Source organism: Scleropages formosus, chromosome 6 (genome assembly GCF_900964775.1).
Source record: "Scleropages formosus chromosome 6, fSclFor1.1, whole genome shotgun sequence".
In the NCBI taxonomy this organism is placed as follows: domain Eukaryota; kingdom Metazoa; phylum Chordata; class Actinopteri; order Osteoglossiformes; family Osteoglossidae; genus Scleropages; species Scleropages formosus.
The window spans coordinates 2080223-2102456 of record NC_041811.1 but is presented as its reverse complement, the minus strand read 5'-3'; the positions used below and the strand labels follow the sequence as shown (position 1 = coordinate 2102456).

At 45.3% G+C, this 22234-nt stretch overlaps 1 protein-coding gene across 3 annotated transcripts; it reads left to right on the top strand.

The window, feature by feature from the left end:
* Positions 1 to 2967: 2967 nt before the first annotated feature.
* LOC108930107 (V-type proton ATPase 116 kDa subunit a-like) lies at positions 2968 to 22150 on the top strand. 3 transcript variants are annotated; one of them, XM_018745173.2, is made up of 21 exons: positions 2968 to 3407; positions 3505 to 4225; positions 4411 to 4489; positions 5628 to 5725; positions 6453 to 6590; positions 6690 to 6787; positions 7189 to 7315; positions 7504 to 7589; positions 8063 to 8156; positions 8542 to 8754; positions 8970 to 9120; positions 10129 to 10268; positions 10363 to 10520; positions 10846 to 10936; positions 11026 to 11144; positions 11927 to 12137; positions 12374 to 12493; positions 12655 to 12768; positions 13182 to 13299; positions 13431 to 13602; positions 20763 to 22150. In XM_018745173.2, the coding sequence occupies exons 2-21, from the start codon at positions 4109 to 4111 to the stop codon at positions 20869 to 20871; spliced, it is 2553 nt and encodes an 850-aa protein (XP_018600689.1). In that variant the 5' UTR covers positions 2968 to 3407; positions 3505 to 4108; the 3' UTR covers positions 20872 to 22150. The 3 variants fall into 3 exon arrangements, with proteins under 3 accessions (XP_018600689.1, XP_018600690.1, XP_018600688.1); XM_018745174.2 differs by having other exon boundaries at positions 2968 to 4225; positions 12068 to 12137; XM_018745172.2 differs by having other exon boundaries at positions 2968 to 4225.
* Positions 22151 to 22234: the final 84 nt, after the last annotated feature.

Genomic DNA, 22234 nt, shown 5'->3' with positions numbered 1-22234 from the left:
ACGGTGTCTCACCGGCCTGCCTAAAAAACTGTGCTGACCAGCTGGCCCCTATCTTTATAAAGGTCTTCAACAGATCACTGGAGCTGTGCGAAGTCCCTTGCTGCTTTAAACGCTCCACCATCATCCCCATTCCGAAGAAACTGAAAATCACAAGACTTAATGACTACAGACCTGTCTCCTTAACGTCTGTGGTCATGAAGTGACTTGAAAGACTGGTGTTGGCCTACCTGAAGGACATCACTGGACCCTTGCTGGACCCCCTGCAGTTTGCTTATCGAGCAAACAGGTCTGTGGATGATGCAGTCAACATGGGACTGCACTACATCCTGCAACATCTGGACAAACCAGGGACTTATGTGAGGATCCTGTTCATGGACTTCAGCTCAGCCTTCAACACCATCATCCCACACCTCCTCCTGTCCAAATTAACCCAACTCTCTGTGCTCACCTCCATCTGTCGGTGGATCACCAACTTCCTGACAGACAGGCAGCAGCTCATGAGGCTGGGAAAATTCTCATCCAATACTCACACGATTAGTACTGGCGCCCCCCAGGGATGTGTGCTCTCCCCACTGCTCTTCTCCCTGTACACCAATGACTACACCGCAAAAGACCCCTCTGTCAAGCTCCTGAAGTTTGCAGACGACACCACACTCACTGGCCTCATCCGGGATGGTGACGAGTCTGCTTACAGACAGGAGGTCCAAGAGCTGGCTGTCTGGTGCAGTCATAACACCTGGAGCTGAACATGCTCAAAACAGTGGAGGTGATTGTGGACTTTAGGAGAAACACCTCAGCATTATCCCCACTCACCATCATGAACAGCACTGTGGCAACAGTGGAGTCATTCAGGTTCCTGGGCACCACCATCTTACAGGACCTGAAGTGGAAGCCCCACATAGACTCCATTGTGAAGAAGGCCCAGCAGAGGAAGTTCAACCTGCCACAGGAGCTACTGATGCAATTCTACTCCGCAGTCATTGAGTCTGTCCTCTGCACCTCTAAAACTGTCTGGTTCGGCTCAGCTACGAAATCAGACATCAGAAGACTACAGCAGATAGTTTGGACAGCTGGAAGAATCATCGGCACCCCCCCCCCCAGCTCTCCAAGAACTGCACTCGTCCAGAGTCAGTAAAAGGGCTAGCAAAATCATTCTAGACCCCTCACGTCCAGGCCACTTCCTCTTCGAACCTTTGCCATCTGGCCGGTGCTACAGAGCACTGAACAACAGGACTGCCAGGCACAAGAAAAGTTTCTTTCCTCAGGCCATCTACCTCATGAACAGCTAAATCCCCCCTAGAAAGTAAACCAGTGCAATACATAACGCTATTTATATTTATAACTATTTATCACATCATATCTCTTACTCACACTCCCTTGCATTGGTATAGAATATACCTGCACCTACATACAATGTCTAGTGACTATTTTTGTATATTGGGTACTTTATATTTTTATATATTTTTTATCCTTCATTCACATATTCTATCTTCTCATCTGTCTTGTCACTGTCATTCTGTCTGTGCTGTGGAAGTTTCTGTCACCAAGACAAATTCCTTGTGTGTGAACATACTTGGCAATAAAGCTCGTTCTGATTCTGATTATTGTTAATTATAGTAATGGGGGGGTGTAGGGTTGCAGTTGGTTTGTCCGGGGCCGCTCTCTTGCAGATCTGGGGTTCGAGTCCTGCATGGGGTGCCTTGTGGCAGACTGGCGTCCCGTCCAGGGTGTGTCCCCTCCCCCTTCAGCCTTGCACCCTGTGCTGCCAGGTTAGGCTCCAGTTCGCTGCAGCCCCACTTGGAACAAGCAGTTTCAGCCAGTGAGTGTATGTGTGTGTGTGTGTGTGTGTGTATACTTATAGTAATTCCTTCATAAGACTTTTCTTCCAAGTAACATTTAATAATATTTACATTATTACAACAATATTGTCAGGGTAAATTTTTCTGTATTTCAGAGTAAGTACCCTAATCAAGGGCATCTTTATAACCATTAAAGGTTCTTTAGATTTTTGATTTCTGCTGAATTCTTTGAAGGGACATAACTTTGAAAATGACTTATTCATACAGCCATGGTCTGGCTAATGACATACATGGGTAAGGATGGTACTTTGTGTGTCCTATATTAGGCGACACTATGGGAATGAGATCTAAGCACACACACTATAGTCCACACAGTCTGAGATTTGACAGTATAAATAGGTCAGGATCTGTGAGATTTGCTCAGTTCTTGCAGGTAAAATTCACACAGCACTGTGCAGAAGTATTCACATTAGTTATTAACAGTTAAGGAGCACACACTTGTTTTTAACTCAATTGTAGAGTTGGGCAAACCAGTGCTGTATCAGTCTGGGGTAAATATTGTAGCAGGATGTGGGTTTTGAACCCAAGACCTTCTGGTTTCAAGGTGACTCTGCCCAAATGTTGCTGGAATACAAGTGAGCACGCAGCCACATCCAGCAGTACTGTGGGAAAGGGAGTTATGGACAGTGAGCCCAAGCAGCGCAGGAGGGGGTCAGAGAGAAAGGGCTGAAAGTTCCGGAATGGCGCAGCCCGGGTCTGGGCCACAACACTGCTGGGAATTCGTGGTGCTGTCGCAAAGGGTGGTGCACACGCGCACAGTTCACCCTGTGTTTCCAGGGTGGGCTCCAGACCACCTCAACCCCAACTTGGAGAAGCGGTTAAGGACAGTCGGTGAGCTCAGAATATTTATGCACCTCATATTTCAGTGTTGGGCTTCGCTTTGTGAGTAGATTACTTTGCCTTTAAATTTATTTCGTGTGTGAAGATGTGACTTTGCAGTAAGTTCTAGAGATTCCTTCATTTTTACCCAGAAAGCACTGCAGCCCTGCAGAGTAGAGCCCAGGAGAACAGGGGAGCTGTGGTGGAACACACACTTTGCACTATGCTGAGCAGTGGAGACAGGAGCAGCACCATGTCCATAGGGGTCCACAGGGGTCCATAACGGCTCCCGAGGAGAACATGGAGGCTCCAACGCAGCGTCCGCTCGGCTCCCCATTGGTGGCGCTCCTGTGATGACTGGGCGCGCACCACGTGATTAGTGATGCTCCTCACATGATGAGCGGCGATGCTCAGCAGATCGGCGCTCACCACACCATAACGACGATGCTGCTGATCGGATGATGCTCGCTGGTCCACACGTTCGGGATGCCGAATACGGGGGGGATGACAGTGATGCCGATGCGAGACGGTTAATTTCTGGCTCCGTATGATGTCTCTTTTTTTCTGTTAAATAATCATTATTATCATATTGAATAGCGGCAATATGGCACATGCCATGGGTGTCTGAGGATCCCCAGACCTGTTTACAGCCTCGTTTACCGTCTTGAACGCGTCTCTCTGCCCTTTGAAGGTTTACCGCTGGCAGTGCGTGCGATCGGACACACAGAGGTACAGTGTGTTACTGCAGGACTATGGATCTCTGATTATTATTATTATTATTATTATTATTATTATTATTATTATTATTGTGTGTTGCTATTCTTAGTGTCTGCTGGGCACCGCGTGCCGCCGGGAACAAAGCGCGCCGCCGCAATTCACTTCTATCAGATACGTTGTATCAGAAGCGCCGTTATTAATGAGCGATATTAATGGACGCAGCGGATATGAAGTGACTGGACAGCGATGGAAACTGGTCTCCCTGTGAATCCGAATCCGGTGCCGGAATAAAACTGGTTATTAAAGTCTGGATTCTGACGTCTGGCTGAAGGAGAGCAGCTGTGAGACAGAGAGAAACCTGGACATGAGGAGAATCTGCACCTGAGCAGAATATGGACATCAGCAGGTGCTGAGCCTGAGGGGAACCTGAACCTGATGAGAAACACAAAGCTACCAGATGACAGACCACAGAGGCCACAGAGACCATAGAGAAAGACTACAGGGCAAATGGCAAGGGAATAACTGTTCTGCTGCAACGAGTTGTAACAGAGAAAAGCTGTACAGTAAGAGGGTTACAGGGCAGGGTGTTTGTTCTGGACTAGAACGTTGTAGAGTAGGGTGTTTGTTCTGGACTAGAGTGTTGTAGAGTAGGGTTTTTGTTGTAGAGCAGGGTGTGTGTTGTTTCAGAGTGTAGAGTACGGCGCTGCGAGAAGATGGGCTCCTTGTTTCGGAGCGAAGAGGTGTGCCTGGCGCAGCTCTTCCTGCAGTCGGGCTCGGCGTATGACTGCATCAGCGAACTGGGTGAACTGGCTCTGGTTGAGTTCCGAGATGTGAGTATCTGAACCTGTCCCGTCATCTGCGTTGAGAAAGAGAGGCGTTGTACAACGTCGAGTCGTGTTTTCCTTGGGTTTGATGGCTCAGTCCATTCCAGTGTTGACTGGGCGATGGATGTGAACTTCTGTTTCGTTTCTGATGTCATGATGTTGCTGAATTTTCTTGTGTCCCACGTGTTCAGCTCAACCCCAATGTAAGCTCCTTCCAGCGCAAGTTTGTTGGAGAGATAAAGCGGTGTGAGGAGATGGAGAGGATTCTGGGTAAGACACGCATGCTTGGATGAGCACCTCCAGGATTTAATTTTACATATAAGTGCTTTTGTTAAAAATTATAAACGTGTCATGGAGCTCAGGCCTGTATGAACTATAAATGAGACTGATGTGTCTGACACTTTGGGCTTGACGCACACAATCTTCTGCTCCATCCATGGAGAACAGGTGTGTCATTCAGTGTGAATTCAAACACATTGCTATTATCCTTCCTACAAGAGGTCTGAAATAGCAAATGAAAGGATCCTGTCTACACTGTAACTGGTATAAAATCTGCAGTTTGGGAGAGACCAGCTATTGTGCACAGATCTTTAACATACAGCAGCGGAGTTTCTTCTAGGCTTTGAACACTTGTGCCGTACTCAGATTCTCAGAGCAAACGCAAACACTTACAGAGCCATGGAGCCCTTCACGGCCAGTAATTGCAGTGTAGAACACATCTCAGAAATGATCAAGCGTTGGCCTACACGGTTGTGTATCCCAAGAACGTTGTCCAGTGTCATAGGCTCATATAAAGAGCTATGAGACTCACATTACAGATTTTCTAAGAGGGGCTGGTCTTGTTCTCTGTCGGCCCTGGAGGTTTCACACCCATTTGTAGTCTGCACGTGACTCGTAGTGTTACACCATGACATTTTCAGGAACCACCTGCCAAACAGAGTTACTGCGATCCAACAGCAGCGTGTGGAAAATGGCACCTGCACAGGTACCTTCAGCATGAAGCCCAGAGGTTCTACACACGTTCTGCACACATTTTGCACAGCTCTTGCCCCATAACCTCTGGTTCAGACATCTCCAGTTTCTCAGCGTCAGGGAGGCAGCTGGCAGGTGCCACTTTGATGGATTAGTGTCAGCCCTACTTTTTTGGTTCTGGAAGGATGCAAGAAGAGGCACCTTAGATAATTTCTTTAATTTTTCAAAAATGGTGAGAGCCGAAATGTATCACGGTTTTACAGAGATCAGGCATGAATGTATGGATTTTGTTATTTCCGTGTGCTTTTCCTTATGAAAAACATCTCAGATTTTTTCGGACACGCTCCCCCACGTGAGCGCAATCTTGTCACGTTGGTGCGCGCTGCTGGAAATAGATGCCCTCAATACGTGCTTGAGCACGTCTGCTGTACTACAGGGTACCTCCTGAGGGAAATCAGGAAGGCTAGCATCGCCCTACCCGAGGCCGAGGTTAGCCCAGCGGCTCCTCAACCCCGGAACGTCCTGGAGATCATGGTAAGGTCCCTTCGCCTGTCCCTCTCTCCCGACATGCCAACCGAGTAAACAATAGAGTGATGATGATAATTGTACCTGTTTTTGGGTGGGAAGATTTCTCTGTGCCTGAGTCTGGGCTGCTGGTGGCAGTTGGTAAGCAGTCAGTGCGAATTGCATTTGAGAGGACGACCATGCAGGTGGAGGCAGTCTCTACTACATATACAGAATGAAACACTAACTGTGAAGGGTGATTGAAAGGCTTGGAGACATAGTCTGTCTGATAGCATCTGAAGATTGCTCTAGATGGGAAGCTTTTCCTTTTCAAAGCACCTTCCCTTACACTGTACATTCGGGGTGCTCCTTAAACTTTTAAACAGTGTCCAGTGCTGAACGAAGGCGGCGGCTGTAGCTTTCTTCACCTCTTCATCAGACCGCGAACGGTCTCCCAGCTTGACTGGGGTCAATCCCTTTAGTTTATTGTCTTTGAAACATCTCCACCACCTATACACCAAGGCCATGTTCTTGGTCTTTGCACCTCTTGCCCGATCCACCAGTAATCGCCAACATCACAAAACACGGGTTCAGATATTGGGCGTGGCAAGTCAAGGACCGAACAGAAACCGGTCCTACTACTGGTGTATGCTCAAGGCCTTGACCTTAACCCCTCAGCCACACGGTGCAATCGAGGAGCTCAGACGAGCGCAATGCGGTCCTCAGTGCTCCAACTGTAGACATTTCCGTTACCTAGGAGCAGCTCCAGCGACTGGAGGTCGAGCTGAGAGAGGTGAACAGGAACAAGGAGGAGCTGCAGCGGAACCTGGTGGAGTTCACCGAGTACACGCACGTGCTGAGGGTCACGCACAGCTTCGTGCAGCGCAATTCCGAGGTGGGTGTCTGCCCCCCTCCACCTGTCTGAGTGAGGACCCAGGAGAAGCTGTGTGTGTGTGTGCGTGTTTCCTGACTGTGTATTTGTGTGTGGTTGCAGCGCGAGTCCCTGGGTCCCCAGTATGAGGAGTTCCCCTGCCTGGAGAAGGACTCTGTGACTGGATACACCAGCATGCAGCGCCTGGGGGCCAAACTGGGGTGAACAGAGCTCGTTCACACACGCACACACACACACACACACACACACACACACACTTTCACCTTTAGAGACGTTGCAAAGCCTAAATATTGAGTGTATACAAAGTGTTTGTGAAGTCTGTTGCCCTTATGTGTTAAATGGGACGGAATGACCTACTAAGTCAACTTGGCTACATAAGCAAATGTACTTGACCTATAAAATGTTACCTCGTTTTTCCTTATCCTCATTTAGGGTTAGCTTTATGGTTAAGGTTACGTTTAGGGTTAGGGTTATGGTTAGGTACATACACCTTTACACACAAACACACCCATAGAGGCACATTAACATACATTCAGTGTAATCAGTTTTGTAGTAATGTGTGGTTGGCCCCACATACAGTACTGGTGTCTCCATCCTCCAGGTTCATCTCGGGTCTGATCCCCCGCATGAAGGTGGAGGCCTTTGAGAGGCTCCTGTGGAGAGTGTGCAAGGGCTACACCATCCTCAGCTACTCAGACATGCAGGACAGCTCGAGGGACCCCATCCTGGTGAGCTGGTGCTCCTCACCCTCTAAGCTCATTACTGTAGCGCTTTCAGACTTCACTGCAGATGCTATGAGTGCATCTGCACCTTCTTCAGGTTATAATAATCATCACTGTTCATGTTCACTCCTAGCCTGTGATGCTGCAGTAACTCATCCTGTTGATGAGTTTCTCTCTGTGCCTACTGCATGCAGGGGGAAAACTCCATGGACACCGTGGTGTTTCTCATCTCCTTCTGGGGAGACCAGATCGGCCAGAAAGTCCAGAAGATCTGTGAATGGTTGGTCCTGCGATGTACAAAATGATGGGATCAGCTTTTCCCAGTCAGCACTGCTGCTCATCACATTTTATCATATTCCATAGCTCATGGCCGGAAACATCATTTTCATCTCCTTAAATACTGATGTCCAGATTTCACCAAGAGTTTCCATCAATAAGTCAGTTTTGAAACAGCAACATACCATTTTAGACTCATAATGCATTTACTAATTATTCCAGCAGTTATCAAGATGTAATTACAAGAAAGACTGAAGGAACATGTGGAGCAATCCTGAAAAATAATGCAGTGAAACGCAGGTGTTTTAGTGACACGGTGAAAAAGTGCAATGTGAACAGTGCATGAGAACAGTAAACTAATGTGTATTCTAAAGGAAAAACGTACAATGAACATACAAGAGAATCAGTTTCACAAATTTATTCAAAATTTATATAATGAATGTATATTGAGGTCAGTCTTGTCCTTCTCTGGTCCAGCTACCATTGTCACCTGTACCCGCACCCCGAGACGGACGAGGAACGCTGCGATGTCATGGAGAGCCTGGCCACTCGGATCCAGGACCTGCACACCGTACGCCTGCCATGGCTTCCAGTGTTATCAGCATATTGATAATGCATAATTTGCATATGCAGTACATATGTGCCATAGGCCCACTTCGACTACAATTTGACCACTCACCCATGCTCACTGTTATGTACCTTACCTGTTTGTATTTGTCAGTTTCATATATACATACATTCCCTTAGATGGTACTATCTCCACAGCGTACAGAACAGTGGCCTATTGGATCCAGCTCTTTTTTAGTCGACTGCTGGACAGAGGTCCTATTTCCTAACTGGCACAGCTCAAAAGTTGAACTGGGTGTAAACCTGCAGCAACTGATCAAGGGTTTTGATGGGTTTAAGTGGTCTGGTTGTGTTCCACGAGCAGTCAGGTAAGGTCCCCTACCCTGCAGGTGCTCAGCAGGACAGAGGATTACCTTCGCCAGGTCCTGAATAAGGCCTCCGAGTCCGTGTTCACCTGGGCTATACAGGTGCAGAAGATGAAGGCCATTTATCACACCTTAAACATGTGCAGCTTCGACGTGACCAACAAGTGCCTCATTGCGGAAGTGTGGTGCCCTGTGGATTCACTGGCGGCCCTGCGGGGGGCGCTTGAAGAGGGTTCTGTGAGTGACCTCCCGTGTTTTCTGTTTTCCTTCAAAGTTCCCATCTAAGAAATGTTAGGTGTACTGTGAAGTAGGCCTGAGTGTACCACGGAGCATGTTCAAACCGTACCACACAATTCCAGAACAAACTCCATCACTGGCCCGGTTGTCAAACAAGTTGACGCAGCTGACCACTGGGTTGACTAGTTTTACACTCATACCCTTCCTTCCTCCAGAGAAGAAGCGGAGCCACGGTTCCTTCCTTCGTCAACCGCATCCCGAGTCACGACACACCGCCCACTCTTCTCCGTACCAACAAGTTTACCTCTGGCTTCCAGAATATTGTGGAGGCCTATGGGGTGGGCTGTTACAGGGAGGTTAACCCAGGTGAGACCTGCTGAAGGTACTAGCATTTGCATAAATACTGAGCTTTCTGATAAAACTGCACAGGCATGTCTTCTTTGAAGCATTTTGTCACAAATTTCACTGCTAAACTTAAACACGCTGGCTCCTCCTCCCCCGATTAAGTTTCGAATCTCTGAGAATACACACACACACTGGCTGAAGTTGCGGCGCGCCAGAGCCTAACCCGGCAACACAGGGCGAAAAGCTGGAGGAGCCACACCCAGGACGGCATGCCAGTCCATCACAAGGCACCCCAAGCAGGACTCGAACCCCAAACCCACTAGAGAGCAGGACCTGGTCATGCCCACTGTGCTACCGCACCCCCATAGAATGCATACATTTTTCTTATTTATTTTTAGTAGCATTTTTAGTAGCACTTATGCATTTTATAATATTTCTATTTGTTGTGCAGCAAATGTTTGTAGGTGGCACGATGGCACAGTTAGTGCACTGCTGTCTCACAGCACCTGTGTGGGTGCGAGAGGACATGGATTTGATCCCCGCTCAGTCTGTGTAGAGTTTGCATGTTTTCCCCATGTCTGCATGGATTTCCTCCCACAGTTCAAAGACCTGCTGTTCAGGTTCACCCATAGTGTGTGAGTGACAGAGAGTGTGTTCTACTGATGTATGGATAAGTTACCTATTGTAAGTAGTGTATCAAGCAGTGTGAGTCACCTTGGTTGAATAAGATGTGTGGGTTAATAGCACTACATAGAGTTCCTTGGAAGTCTCTTAGGAGAAAAGCATCTGCCAAATGAATAAATGTAAATACAGCCGGTATTTAACCTCCAAACTGATACGTGGCAGTAAAGAGTACTCACACAGAATGGGAGTTTTGGATTCCCTTAATTCAGCTCACTTCCACAGTTGATACAGCTTGTGTCTAGTGTTCCTGAGGGTCAATGATCAATGTGTGTGAAGAGCAGAAGAGTGCAGAGGTGTTTCAGGTACAAGCCAACCTCACTGTGTGTCTGTGTGTCACCCTGGCAGCTCCGTTTACCATCATCACGTTTCCCTTCCTGTTTGCCGTGATGTTTGGCGACTTGGGTCATGGCATGGTCTTGGCGCTCTTTGCCCTGTGGATGCTCTTTCACGAAAACAACCCACGGGTGAAGCGCAGCAGGAACGAGGTGAGATACCAGTGTTTAAATGTAGGTTCTCAAAAACGTTTTTATGTGCCTCTCATTCATGTTCAGGAGGTGCTGTGTGCTGTTGTGTGCTCAGATCTTTAGGATCCTCTTTGAGGGACGATACATCATCCTAATGATGGGCATCTTCTCTGTCTACACGGGACTCATCTACAATGACTGCTTCTCAAAATCGCTTAACATCTTTGGCTCGGGGTGGAGCGTCAGGGCCATGTTTTCCCAGGACCAGTGGACGTGAGAGCTTTGCTAAATTGCTCTTCTGGTGGAAAGGGCAAGAAAGAGAAAGGAATGTAACATTGTGGAGTCCTCTTCCACAATGGCTGAGGTCCAAGATCTCTCAAAATGATGCTTTTCCACCATGAATACATTTCTCAATTTCTTGAGAGATGAAGGAGAAAAGCAGTGATTTTTAGTTTCCATTGCATGCACCTATTGTTAATTGCCATGTGTTTTAACTCTGATTGTAGACATCAGATTAAAGAGTTAAAGGTTACTGTGACAACCTTAGGGGTCATGCTACATATTCTACTTAAAACATCCTGTGTTTTTTTTCTTCCAGGAATGAAACTCTTCGAGCAAATGTCTTGCTCACCCTTGACCCAAATGTCTCCGGTGTCTTCAGTGGTCCGTACCCCCTCGGGATTGACCCTGTAAGTGCTTGTTTCATCCAATGGACACTTGTTGCTCTGTTTCATATGAAAAGATCATTGACTGACTTATTCCTTATCCTGTCTGTAAGATCTGGAACATGGCATCAAACCGCCTGACCTTCCTCAACTCTTACAAGATGAAGATGTCCGTCATCTTGGGGGTCATTCACATGACCTTTGGGGTCATCCTGGGTGTGTTCAACTACCTGTGAGTTACCTCACTCAGGGCTCCAGGGGACAATAGGAGATTAGATGCCTGGGACATGAATGACTACTTTCCAGCTGATAAGAATAAAAGAAAAACATGCATATAATGAACAAAAAAATGAAAATCAATGCAAAATTAAGAAGAGGTTATCATATATTGTTTAACAATCTGTGCCTGATTGAATTCTGTATCACTGGGGAGAAATCTGCCTCTAACACCTAATGCTAGGAGCAGTTGGTCTATATACTGAACAGGGGTACAAGTTTTCTGGGGCTGTTATACTGAAAATCTGTAAACCCAGAGTCCGTATACTGAGATATACCTGTATTATTTTATTTTTTTTTGTGCGTGTTTACTTTGATTTGCTCAGTTAGCTTTGTTATACTTAATGTGCTTGTCCTCACTGCTAGATCTGCCAGTACCAAACTGTACTGGCTACAGCTCTTGGTTTTGATGACTTCTGTAGTTTCCATTATGATCTGGCTATATCTGTGCTCTTTCATGGTGCTTGTAACAATAGGAACTATTGTTGTATATGCTGCTGCAGCAGGTGCCAGTTTAGAGAGTGTACCGGAAGAAAACTACTCGAGACAGTGTGAGTGTATAAGTGTAGTGTTCTAAGTTTATTAAACAGTCACTTTAGAACTGGGAACTGTCTTTATTGAAGAGAAGATGTAAAATAAAACAGTGCTTACTTGAAGCTGAGGATTGTCAGGAGGAGAGATATTGGACCATGTTGGACTCTGGACTCTGTCCTCTCTGATGGGGTCTCCTCCTTGTAGACATTTCAGACAGAGGTTTGGCCTGTACTTGCTCTTTTTGCCGGAGCTGCTCTTCCTGCTCTGCCTCTTCGGCTACCTGGTCTTCATGGTGGTGTATAAATGGCTGGCCTTCTCTTCCCGGCACTCTGCCCTGGCCCCCAGTATCCTGGTCCACTTCATTAACATGTTCTTGATGCAAGGAGAGGCCCTGGAGTCACTATACCCTGGCCAGGTTAGTATCTCAGGACCCTCCAACCGGTCCCTTCACATATGGGTTCTCAAGGCCACTCCTACTTATCTCTACCAACATAGGTTTCCCAGACCACTCCCACCCATATCGGGATCTTTTATTTTTTGACATAAAAGATTAATGAAATGAAAGTTTATAGCATTATGATCCACATATATAACGTTATGTAGTCCTTTTTTGTATGTAATCTTTGACCCTTTGACCCCATGTTCATGCAGATGGGGTTACAGGTCTTCCTGCTGGTGGTGGCATTCTTGTCTGTTCCAGTACTGCTGCTGGGGAAACCGTTATACCTTTACTGGTTACACCAAGGGGGCAAGAGCCTGGGTGCCTACCGGGTACACGCCTCTGTTTGCATTTGTGTGTATGTGTGTGTGTGTGTGTGTGTGTGTGTGTGTGTGTGTGTGTGCGCGCGTTTGTGCATTATGTATGTATATAATGTATATATGTAATATAATGTACTGAATTACAGTGTAACACTGTATGTTTGCAAATGCAGGGTTATGAGCGGGTGAGGAGGGGCAGTGAAGATGATGTTGCAGTGATGCGAGACAATGATACAGAGGATGGAGGAGGACTTAGCGATCCCACCAACAGGGAGATCCAAAAAAGGGTCAGACACCACAGGCACTGCCATACCGCTGTAACTTCAGCCCAATTTTAAAAACTAAGCAGTGAAACATCTGCATCCAGAATAGTTGTCACGGACATCATACTGCCATCTCGATCATGTTACAGTCTTCAAAATGAGTCATCATCATCCTGCTGTCATCACATTGCTACAGTCAGTCACCACACAGCTGTTACCCTACCCTCTACCCATACTACAGTCACAGTCGTTGTATACCGATCATGGTAGTCAAACTAATTTTGTCATAGTACTGTTACATCCTCACTGATGTTCTGCCTGAAATGACTGTGTTTCTGCTGAGTTCATGATAAAGGAGGGATGTTCAGGCACATGTGAAGAAAGCTGAGGACTGACAAAGGTATGACAGTGAACCTCTTGCTCGCCCTTTCCTGCAGTTTGACTTGGGAGAAGTGCTGCTCCACCAGGTGATACACACCATTGAGTACTGCTTGGGTTGCATTTCTAACACTGCATCCTACCTGCGCCTCTGGGCCCTCAGCCTGGCACATGCCCGTGAGTACAGGGGAGGTGTGATACGAGGTGGGAGATTGAGCAACTGAAGAAGTTCACATGCCATACGGATTTATCTATGCCCCTCTTTCTCTGTCTGTATGTGTTCATGTAATTATGTGTGTATGACACAGAGTTATCAGAGGTGCTGTGGAACATGGTCCTGAGGCCATCCTTGCGTGTGGACTCCAAGTACACAGGAGTGCTGCTGGTCCCTGTGTTTGGCCTGTTTGCTACACTCACTGTCTCCATCCTGCTTCTAATGGAGGGCCTTTCAGCATTCCTCCATGCCCTGCGGCTTCACTGGTGAGAATCTTTCTCCCTTTCTCTATCTCTCTCTCTCTCTCTCTCTCTCTCTCTCTCTCTCTCTCTCACACACACACACACACACACACACACTCCAGCATACCAACCCCTTCCAACTGTTCACCGTGTCTCACTGGCTCTTTTTTCTGTGTATACCAACTTCTCATCTTATGAACAGAGTAGGGACTGGTCTGTAACTTGTTTTTGTTCATAACTCCAAAGACACTTAGCCATAATGAAATACATTGATCACTGAAACATGATCGAATTATCACTCAAGCCCTAAAAGTAGATAGAGAACCTAATTAAAGAAATGAGACAAAAACATTACACTTAATTTATTTATTGAGGAAAATTATCCAATGTTGCATATCTGTGTCTGGGGAAAGTATGTGAACCTCTAGGATTATCAGTTAATTTGAAGGGGAAATTAGAGTCAGGTGTTTCAATCAAGGGGGGCATGGTGGCATAGCAGGTTTGGCCAGGTCGTGCTCTCCGGTGGGTCTGGGGTTCAAGTCCCACTTGGGGTGCCTTGTGATGGACTGGCATCCTGTTCTGGGTGTGTCCCCTCCCCTTCCAACCTTGCACCCTGTGCTGCCGTGTTAGGCTCTGGCTTGCCGTGACCCCGCTCGGGGCAAGCAGTTTCAGACAATGTGTGTGTGTTTCAGTCAATGGGATGACAATCAGATGTGAGTGGGGGTGGCCCTACATTGTTTCAAGAACAGAAATGTAGGGCTTCACTATCAAAGTCTGATCTTCATAACACAGGTTTGTGGAAATGTGTCATTGCTCAAACAAATGAGATTGCTGAGGACCTGAGAAAAGAGTTATATTTATTCATTTAGCAGATGCTTTTCTCCAAAGTGACGTACATCTCAGCAAAAAATACAGATTTGTGCATTACATTAGGTGAAAGAGACATAGCTGCAGACATGCGATTCTTAAGTAAACCTAGCTTATTACTTTCCACTTGATGCACCGATGTTCATCGCTCAAGTAGGTGTATAAAATGCAGGATAGATGAATCCTGATAACCTTCCTACATTTTTTTTTTTTTATAAGGTACGCAAACATTTACATACAATACAGGAGTAGCGGCTGTGTGTAAAGGCTTATCTGGGGATAATCATAAGGTTAAGGTGTATAAATTTTTACACCGTACATGAGCTGGGGAGATCTTGGGCGAATTGAGTCCAGAAAAGGTGAGTTTTCAGACTCTTCTTGAATGTAGACAGAGTTTCTACAGTTCTGAGTGAGAGGGGAAGGTTATTCCACCACAATGGAGCCAGAACCATTGTTTACTTTTCATGCCTGGGACCACCAAGCGAGTAGAAGTAGTCAAGTGAAGGGGTCTGGTTGGGGTGTAGCAGTTGATCAAGTCTTGTAAATAGCTAGGAGCAGTTTTATTGATGCATTTGTAGGCAATAACCAGGGTCTTGAATTTGGTCCAGGCAGCTATAGGAAGTTAGTGCAGAGAAATGAGTAGAGAAGATACATAGGAACGCTTTGGCAAATCAAACACAACTTGTGGAGCAGGATGGCAGGAGCAGGAAGGCCACACAGGAGAGGGTTGCAGTAGTCCAGATGGGATGTCACCATGGCCTGGACAAGTAGTTGGGCAGAGTCAGTTGTGAGGTAGGGACTGATTCTGTGAATATTATGGAGGATGTATCTGCAGGACCGGGTTGTGGCTTCGATGTGCTGAGAGAAGATAGACTTGGGTCAATCATCTCTCCAAGACTCTTAGCCAAGGAGGTAGGCAAAATGAGTGAGTTGTCCAGTTTGATCGATAGATCGTGACAGGAGGATAGGCCAGCTGGGAGGTCAAGAATCTTTGTTTTGGAGAGGTTGAGTTGGAGGTGGTGATCAGACATCCATGCAGAGATGTCCGACAGGCAGGCAGCAATGCGTGCGGAAATGTCTGATGCTCCAGTTGGAAAGGAGAGGAAACGCATAGCAGTGGTATTTCAATCCATGGGATGTTATCTCTGGGCCGGGGGAGGAGGTGTAGATCGAGAAGAGGACCCAATACTGAGCCCTGTGAGACACCAGTTGAGAGAGACAGAGAAGAAAGATGAGAGCTCCGCCAAACCCCTTGATAGGATCTGTCAGATAGGTAGGACTCAAACCATCTTAGTGCCGCTCCTTTGATCCAAAGCTGACTAAGAGAGGAGAGTAGAATCCGGTGACTGACAGTGTCAAATGCTGCAGACAGATCGAGGAGGATGAGGGCCAAGGAGAGGGAGGCAGCTCTAGCTGATTGGAGAGCATCAGACACTCCCAGAAGCACCATCTCAGTGGACTGACCAACTTTAAATCCAGATTGATATCCAGAGAGGATTTTGTTCCAGGTGAGGAAACCAGATAGTTGATCACAGGCCGCCCGCTCTAGAATTTTAGACAGGAAGCAGAGGAGGGAGACTAGTCTGTAGTTTTGGACCGAATTGGGATCCAGGGAGGGTTTCTTTAACAGAGGTGAAATGATAGCAGTTTTGAAGGCAGCTGGGAAACAGCCAGAAGAGAGCAAGGAGTTGATGATCTTAGTGATGAAGGTGAAGGTGAAGAATTGTGGGGAAATGTTCTGTAAGAGTGACGATGGGATCAGATCAAGTGAGCTCTGTGTGATATCAGGTGGTCCGTGATTTCACATTCGGAGAGCGGCTTGAATTTGGAGAGCATAGAGTCGCAGGAAGGTCCAGCGGGAACCGGGCAGGGTGATGCTGAGAACTTGTCAGTGATTGCTCTGACTTTGTCTCTAAAAAACAAAACAAAGTCATCAGCAATGAGAGAAGAAGGAGGAGGAAGTGGAGGACACAAGAAGGGATGAGAAGGTGGCAGAAAGTCTGTGTGGTTTTTTAGTTGCAGACTGTATTTCGTTGTGGTAGAAGAAGGTTTTAGCTGAAGAGACAGCAGAGTGAAAAGTAGCTAAGAGTATCTGGTAGGCATCCAGGTCCGAATGAGTCTTGGATTTTCGCCATCTTCGCTCTGCAGCCCGGAGTTTGGTCCTGTTAGCACGTAAAGTATCAGTCACCCATGGGGTGGCACTGGGGCGTGCTGTTCTGGAATATAGTGGGCAGAGAGAGTCAAGGGTGGAAGATAGGGCAGAGAGGAGAGTGTTAGTGGCGTTGTCTGAGATCTGAAAATTGTGCAGCAGAAGGGAGAGTGGACAGTGTGGCAGAGGCAAAGCAGGAAGGTCAGAGAGATTTTAAGTTCTGGTGGAAGGTGACAACAAGTGCAGAAAGAGGCGAGGAATTAGTTGTGAGGCAGGGTTGAAAGGAAATGAAGAAGTGATCACAGATCCAGGTTTCAGTTCAGGCCAGGAGGTCCAGTGAGAGATGGGAGGCGTAGGCTGGTATGAAGTCAGCCTTTCTCATCGCAGACTGGCAGTTCCAGAGTCCCATGGAGAAATTAAAGCAAAACAGATTAATAAAAATACCACCAAGTTCTTCATGCTCACCACCATGGAAATGGTTACAAAACCACTTCTCCACCAGTCAGGCAGATTGTGTACAAATGGAGGAAATTCAGCACTTGTTACCTGTCCCATGAGTAGTTGATCAACAAAGATCACACCAGTAGCAAGGCTTATGATCATCCAGGAGGTCACAAAAAAACCCAGAGTAATGTCTAAGAGGCTAAAGGACTCTCTTGCATTGGCCAGTGTCAGTGTTCATGAGGCCACCATCAGGAAAACACTGAAAAACAATGGTGTGCATGGCAGGGTTGCAAGGAAAAAGCCACTACTTTCCGAAAAGAACATTACAGCCCACCTATAGTTTGCTAAAGACCACAAGAGTAAGCCAGAAGGCTACTGGAAGAATGTTCTGTAGATGGATGAAATCAAAATAGAACTTTTTGACTCAAATGTGAAGCATTATGTTTAGCGAAAGACAAACACTGCATTTCATTTTAAGATCTTCATCCTATCTGTGAAACATGGTGGTGGCAGTATCATGGTTTAAGCCTGCTTTGCTGCCTGTGGACCAGGACAGCTTGCCATTATTGATGGAACTCTGAATTTTGAATTGTACAAATACCAGCAAGTGGATCATACAGCAAACAATGACCCTAAACACACAAGTTGTTCTACCAAAAATGGTTGAATGTAGAAGAAAGTTCATGTTTTGGAATGGCCGAGACAAAGCCCTGAGCTTAATCCTCTAGAAATATCGTGGAAGGACCTGAAGTTGGCAGTTTATGCAAGGAACCCCACCAAATCCCAGAGTTAAAGGTGGTCTGTAAGGAAGAATTGGCTAAAATTCCTGCAAGCCGATGTGCAGGACTGATCACTGATCAACACTTACTGGAAATGTTTAGTTAGCTATTCCATAAGAGGGTCACAACAATTATTGAAAGCAAAGGTTCACATACCTTTGCCGCACACAGATACATATGTGACATTGGATCATTTTCCGCAAAAAAATAAACAATGGTCATTTGTCTCCCTACCTTTTTAATGAACAATGTTTTTGTCTCATTTGTTTAAATGGATTCTCTTTATCTAGTTTTAGGACTTGCATGAAAATCTGATCATGGTTTAGCCCATATTTATGCAGAGACGAAAAAAAATTCTAAAGGGTTCACAAACTTTCAAGCACCACTGTACATAGTAATGATCCAAACATGATTTATTTGCTTCCTAGGTTCTGTAATAATCTTGGGCATAGCTGTAATAAATGCAAATGCTTTATGAGGCTTTTTATTTTAGTACTTTATTAACTTTGAACTGCATAAGAACTAAAGCTAATTTAGCACGACTGAAAATAAAACAATGTTTTCTCCACTTCTGTTCAATACTAATTTAAATGTATATCATCCTATAAACATATTCAAAGGTCCTCACCTTGTTATTGATCAGTGACACTAAGGAATTCCAGGTACAATCTGTAAACAGTGTGGAAGTCAATTGAATTTAGACTCTCTTACACTACCATTTTGTCTGGGAACTCTTTACTGCTTGACTTGGCATGTAAGAATGTATTGTTCTGAATTGAACTGCTATAAGTGAAGAAAGTGAAATTCAATATAAATCAATAACCCTTTTACTAATAATTTTACAAACCTAGTAGACCATACGAAGCATGACTTAAATTATACTTATATGGCTCAACCCAGTGGTTGCATCTTTCATTGTATTGGTGCATCAGTGAAAATGAATCCATCCATCCATTGGCAACAACTGCTTGTCCCAAGCAGGGTCGCGGCGAGCCAGATCCTTACCCAGCAACACACAAGGCCAAAGGGGGGGGGGAGTGACACACCCAGGATGGGAGGCCAGCTTGTCGTAAGGCACCCCAAGCAGGGCTCGAACCCCAGACCCACCACACAGCAAGCACTGGCTGAACCTGCCATTGCCACCACATCCCCCGCCATAAAAATTAATATTCTTCCCAAATCTCTCTATTTTTTGAGATGCATTCCCACTTCTTTTTTTTTTTTTTTTAACAAACATCGCCTCTCTGATTTCTTCCTTTGTTTGGAATGAAAATGTTCCTCAAATCTAAATAATTTCTTCAAAGATCCATTTCTTCAAATAGGAGGTGTGCTACCAAACTTTCAGTTTTACCATTGGACAGTAAATATTCACTGCATTAGTTACTGGAGTAATTACCATCTACATCAAACTGGCCCAAGCAAACCTCACTGCTGATTATGGAATGTGCCCCTTTACGTATCTCAGTTGTGCACTGTCGCTCCAACCACACTTAAATTTTGGGCTTCATTGAGAAGATGTTTCCACCCATTTTCCCCACATTTTCCATTTGCTATGAACCATGCCTTCCCCCTTTTTTCTTAGATTCTACATTTTATAGCTGGCGTCGTAGAGCCTGAGGAGGTTTGTTTATTCACTTTTGCTTTAGCTTCTCCTCCTTCAGTTATTTAAATTTAACATCCAGAAATCACACTTTTAGCGGAATTTTATTAGTTTAATTCCCCATTTTCCCATATGGGCAGCATGGCTGTGCAGTGAGTGGCACTGTGACCTCACAGCACCGGGGTGATGCCAGAAAATGTGGGGTTTGATCTCTGCTCAGTCTGTGTGGGGTTTGCATGTTCTCCCTTTATCTGTATAGGTTTCCTCCCACAGTCCAAAGAAATGTAGTTCCACTTTCATTCTAGGTAGGAAGCCCTTTCTGTAATACAGACACACAGACACAGACACAAACACAAACACAAACACAAACACAAACAAACCGCTTGTCCCGAGCGGGGTTGCGGCGAGCCACACAGGGCGTAAGGCTGGAGCGGGTCACACCCAGGATGGGACGCCAATCCGTCCCAAGGCACCCTAAGCGGGACTCGAACCCTAGACCTAGCAGAGAGCAGGCACAGGCCAAACCCGCTGTGCCACCACATCCCCCATTTCTGTAATATACAATCACTTAAATACATTACACCTGCCCTCTTTGACTGCTATTAGAGCTGTCTGGGAAGATCTCCAGTTACGTTGTCAGATCATGATTGATCAGCTGTTCTCAGTAGGGTACATACCTCCTGTTCGTGTCATTTCTTGATCCATTTCAAGGCAGTGCAATGCTTGCATAAGGCTAAAGCCGAACTGGCTAGGATTTACCCAGATGTAGACGCTTCATGCAACAGATGAAGTCAAAAAAACCCTGGTATACTTTCTAGACCTGTTAAAAATTAGCCTTTTTGTCCAGTGAATTTGAAACTCTGTCATTGTAGGTGTCATGGTTCTCACCAATAACAGCTCTTTTTGCATTCCTCCTGAAGGGATGACTATGACCAATAGTCACCAAGACCTAATTGCCTTTGCATCTTTACTGGCTCATCACCTTATTTTGAAGTTTCGGAGTCAAACTGTCCCCCTTTCCTATGTGCATTGGGTCAGAGACATGATACAGTCTATATCCTCTACCTTTCTTGGTACATTTCTATTTATGTCCCCCCTTTTTAAGTAGTAAGTAGTAGTAAGTAGTTTTTTTTATGTTTTTGTACAAAATGGGGTCATTATGCTTTCTGTATTGGGCAGTGTATGGATTTATCCTTTGTGAAATTTCAAACAACAAAAAAAAAAAATAGAAAAATGCTTATATAGTTACAGGTTTGTAACATGAGGAGCGAGGGTACTTATTTAGCAGATGGTAGCTGTTCCTTTAACCACAAAGCCCTGCGTGTTGGTCTGTGTTACTCTGCAGGGTGGAATTCCAGAACAAGTTCTACAACGGGAATGGCGTGAAGTTTGTCCCCTTTGCTTTTTCCCTGCTGCCCTCTATCCTGGAACAGGATGGCTTCCTGTCGGATTGATTCGCTCCTGCTGCCAAGGCTCTTCTTTTCTTCATGATCTATTCAGAGGAATCTGGTCACTTTATTGTTTTTTTGCTTGTTTTTTTAAGTTTATGACTTTTTTTGGTATCAGACTTGGCTCCACCCTTCTTGACTGCAGTAACTGAACATTTTAACCAGTGAAATAGAGACAAAGATGGTACTACCAGTCCACATCTCTGGTTTTAGTTTTCAGTTTGGATTTACAGTCTACTCCATCACTGATGCCCTCAGCCGCTTCACACTTACTGGGTTTCTGCTGATGTTTTATGGTTTCCACAATGGTGGAAATGGGGAAATGGGGCATATGAGAATGTAGTCAGCAGCCTGACTCCACCTCATCAACAAGAGGAGACCTCAGAGGATGTATAAAAGGCTACCTGGTAGTTGCATCACCTTTCAGCTGGCATGGACATAGCCATGGAACATTTGAATTGATAGATATGGTCATAGGTGCAGCGTCAACACACTTTACATTTAGCCTGAGTAAATCAGTTTGGCATGTCCACAGACTGAAGATCCCAAGTTTGACCTGAAGGACCTCATGCAGTACAGACATAGATGTTGTACATTGGAGACAGATACTTTTCCTAAGAAAACATCTGGGAGTATCTGGTACATAGTACATTGTAATTTTCGATGCCATAATATTGACTGTTAGACAAAGACGTCATTGGCTGTGGGTCTGGTAAGTTTGGATAATTTACTGTCAAGGTGGTCTTTTGCTGTGCCTGGCTAATGGACTGGAAATAAGATTGTTGTATAACTTTTAAAATATACATTAAAAGTAGTTCTACAACAAGGCTGCAGTTAAAGGTCCATTGCCACAATAATGCTTAAAAAATTTATTTTAGCTTCCTGTGAGCAGGTGTACCTGAATCTGTCTAGAAATCTGGCACTCTGTCTTGTTCCTTTTTTTCCAAGTTTCTTAACTGTGAGCTAATTTAATGGATTATTATAATAAAATGTCACTTTTGAGCACGAGGTAAATCACCACCAGCTGGTCCTTCCATCATTCCATGAAAATAAAGCAAAGTTCTCCGAGTACAACCTCTAGCCCTCTTACATTATGGACACGAAACATAATTAAAATTCATTCATTAAAGAATATTCTCCTCATATGATGCATCAGCCCAATGAAACTTTTTCTTTCTCTACATTCAAACAATGCAGTACTGTCATTGAACAATTTCTGTAACAAATGGCTCATCTGTGCTCAACATAAGCTGGATTTGCCATTTTCACTTGCTTGTCTGAACAATCCTGCAAACATTACACTGAATGAATAAATGTTTTTTTCTGCATTTCAATTTTGTTGAAATAATTCACACTTTAATTTTTCTGG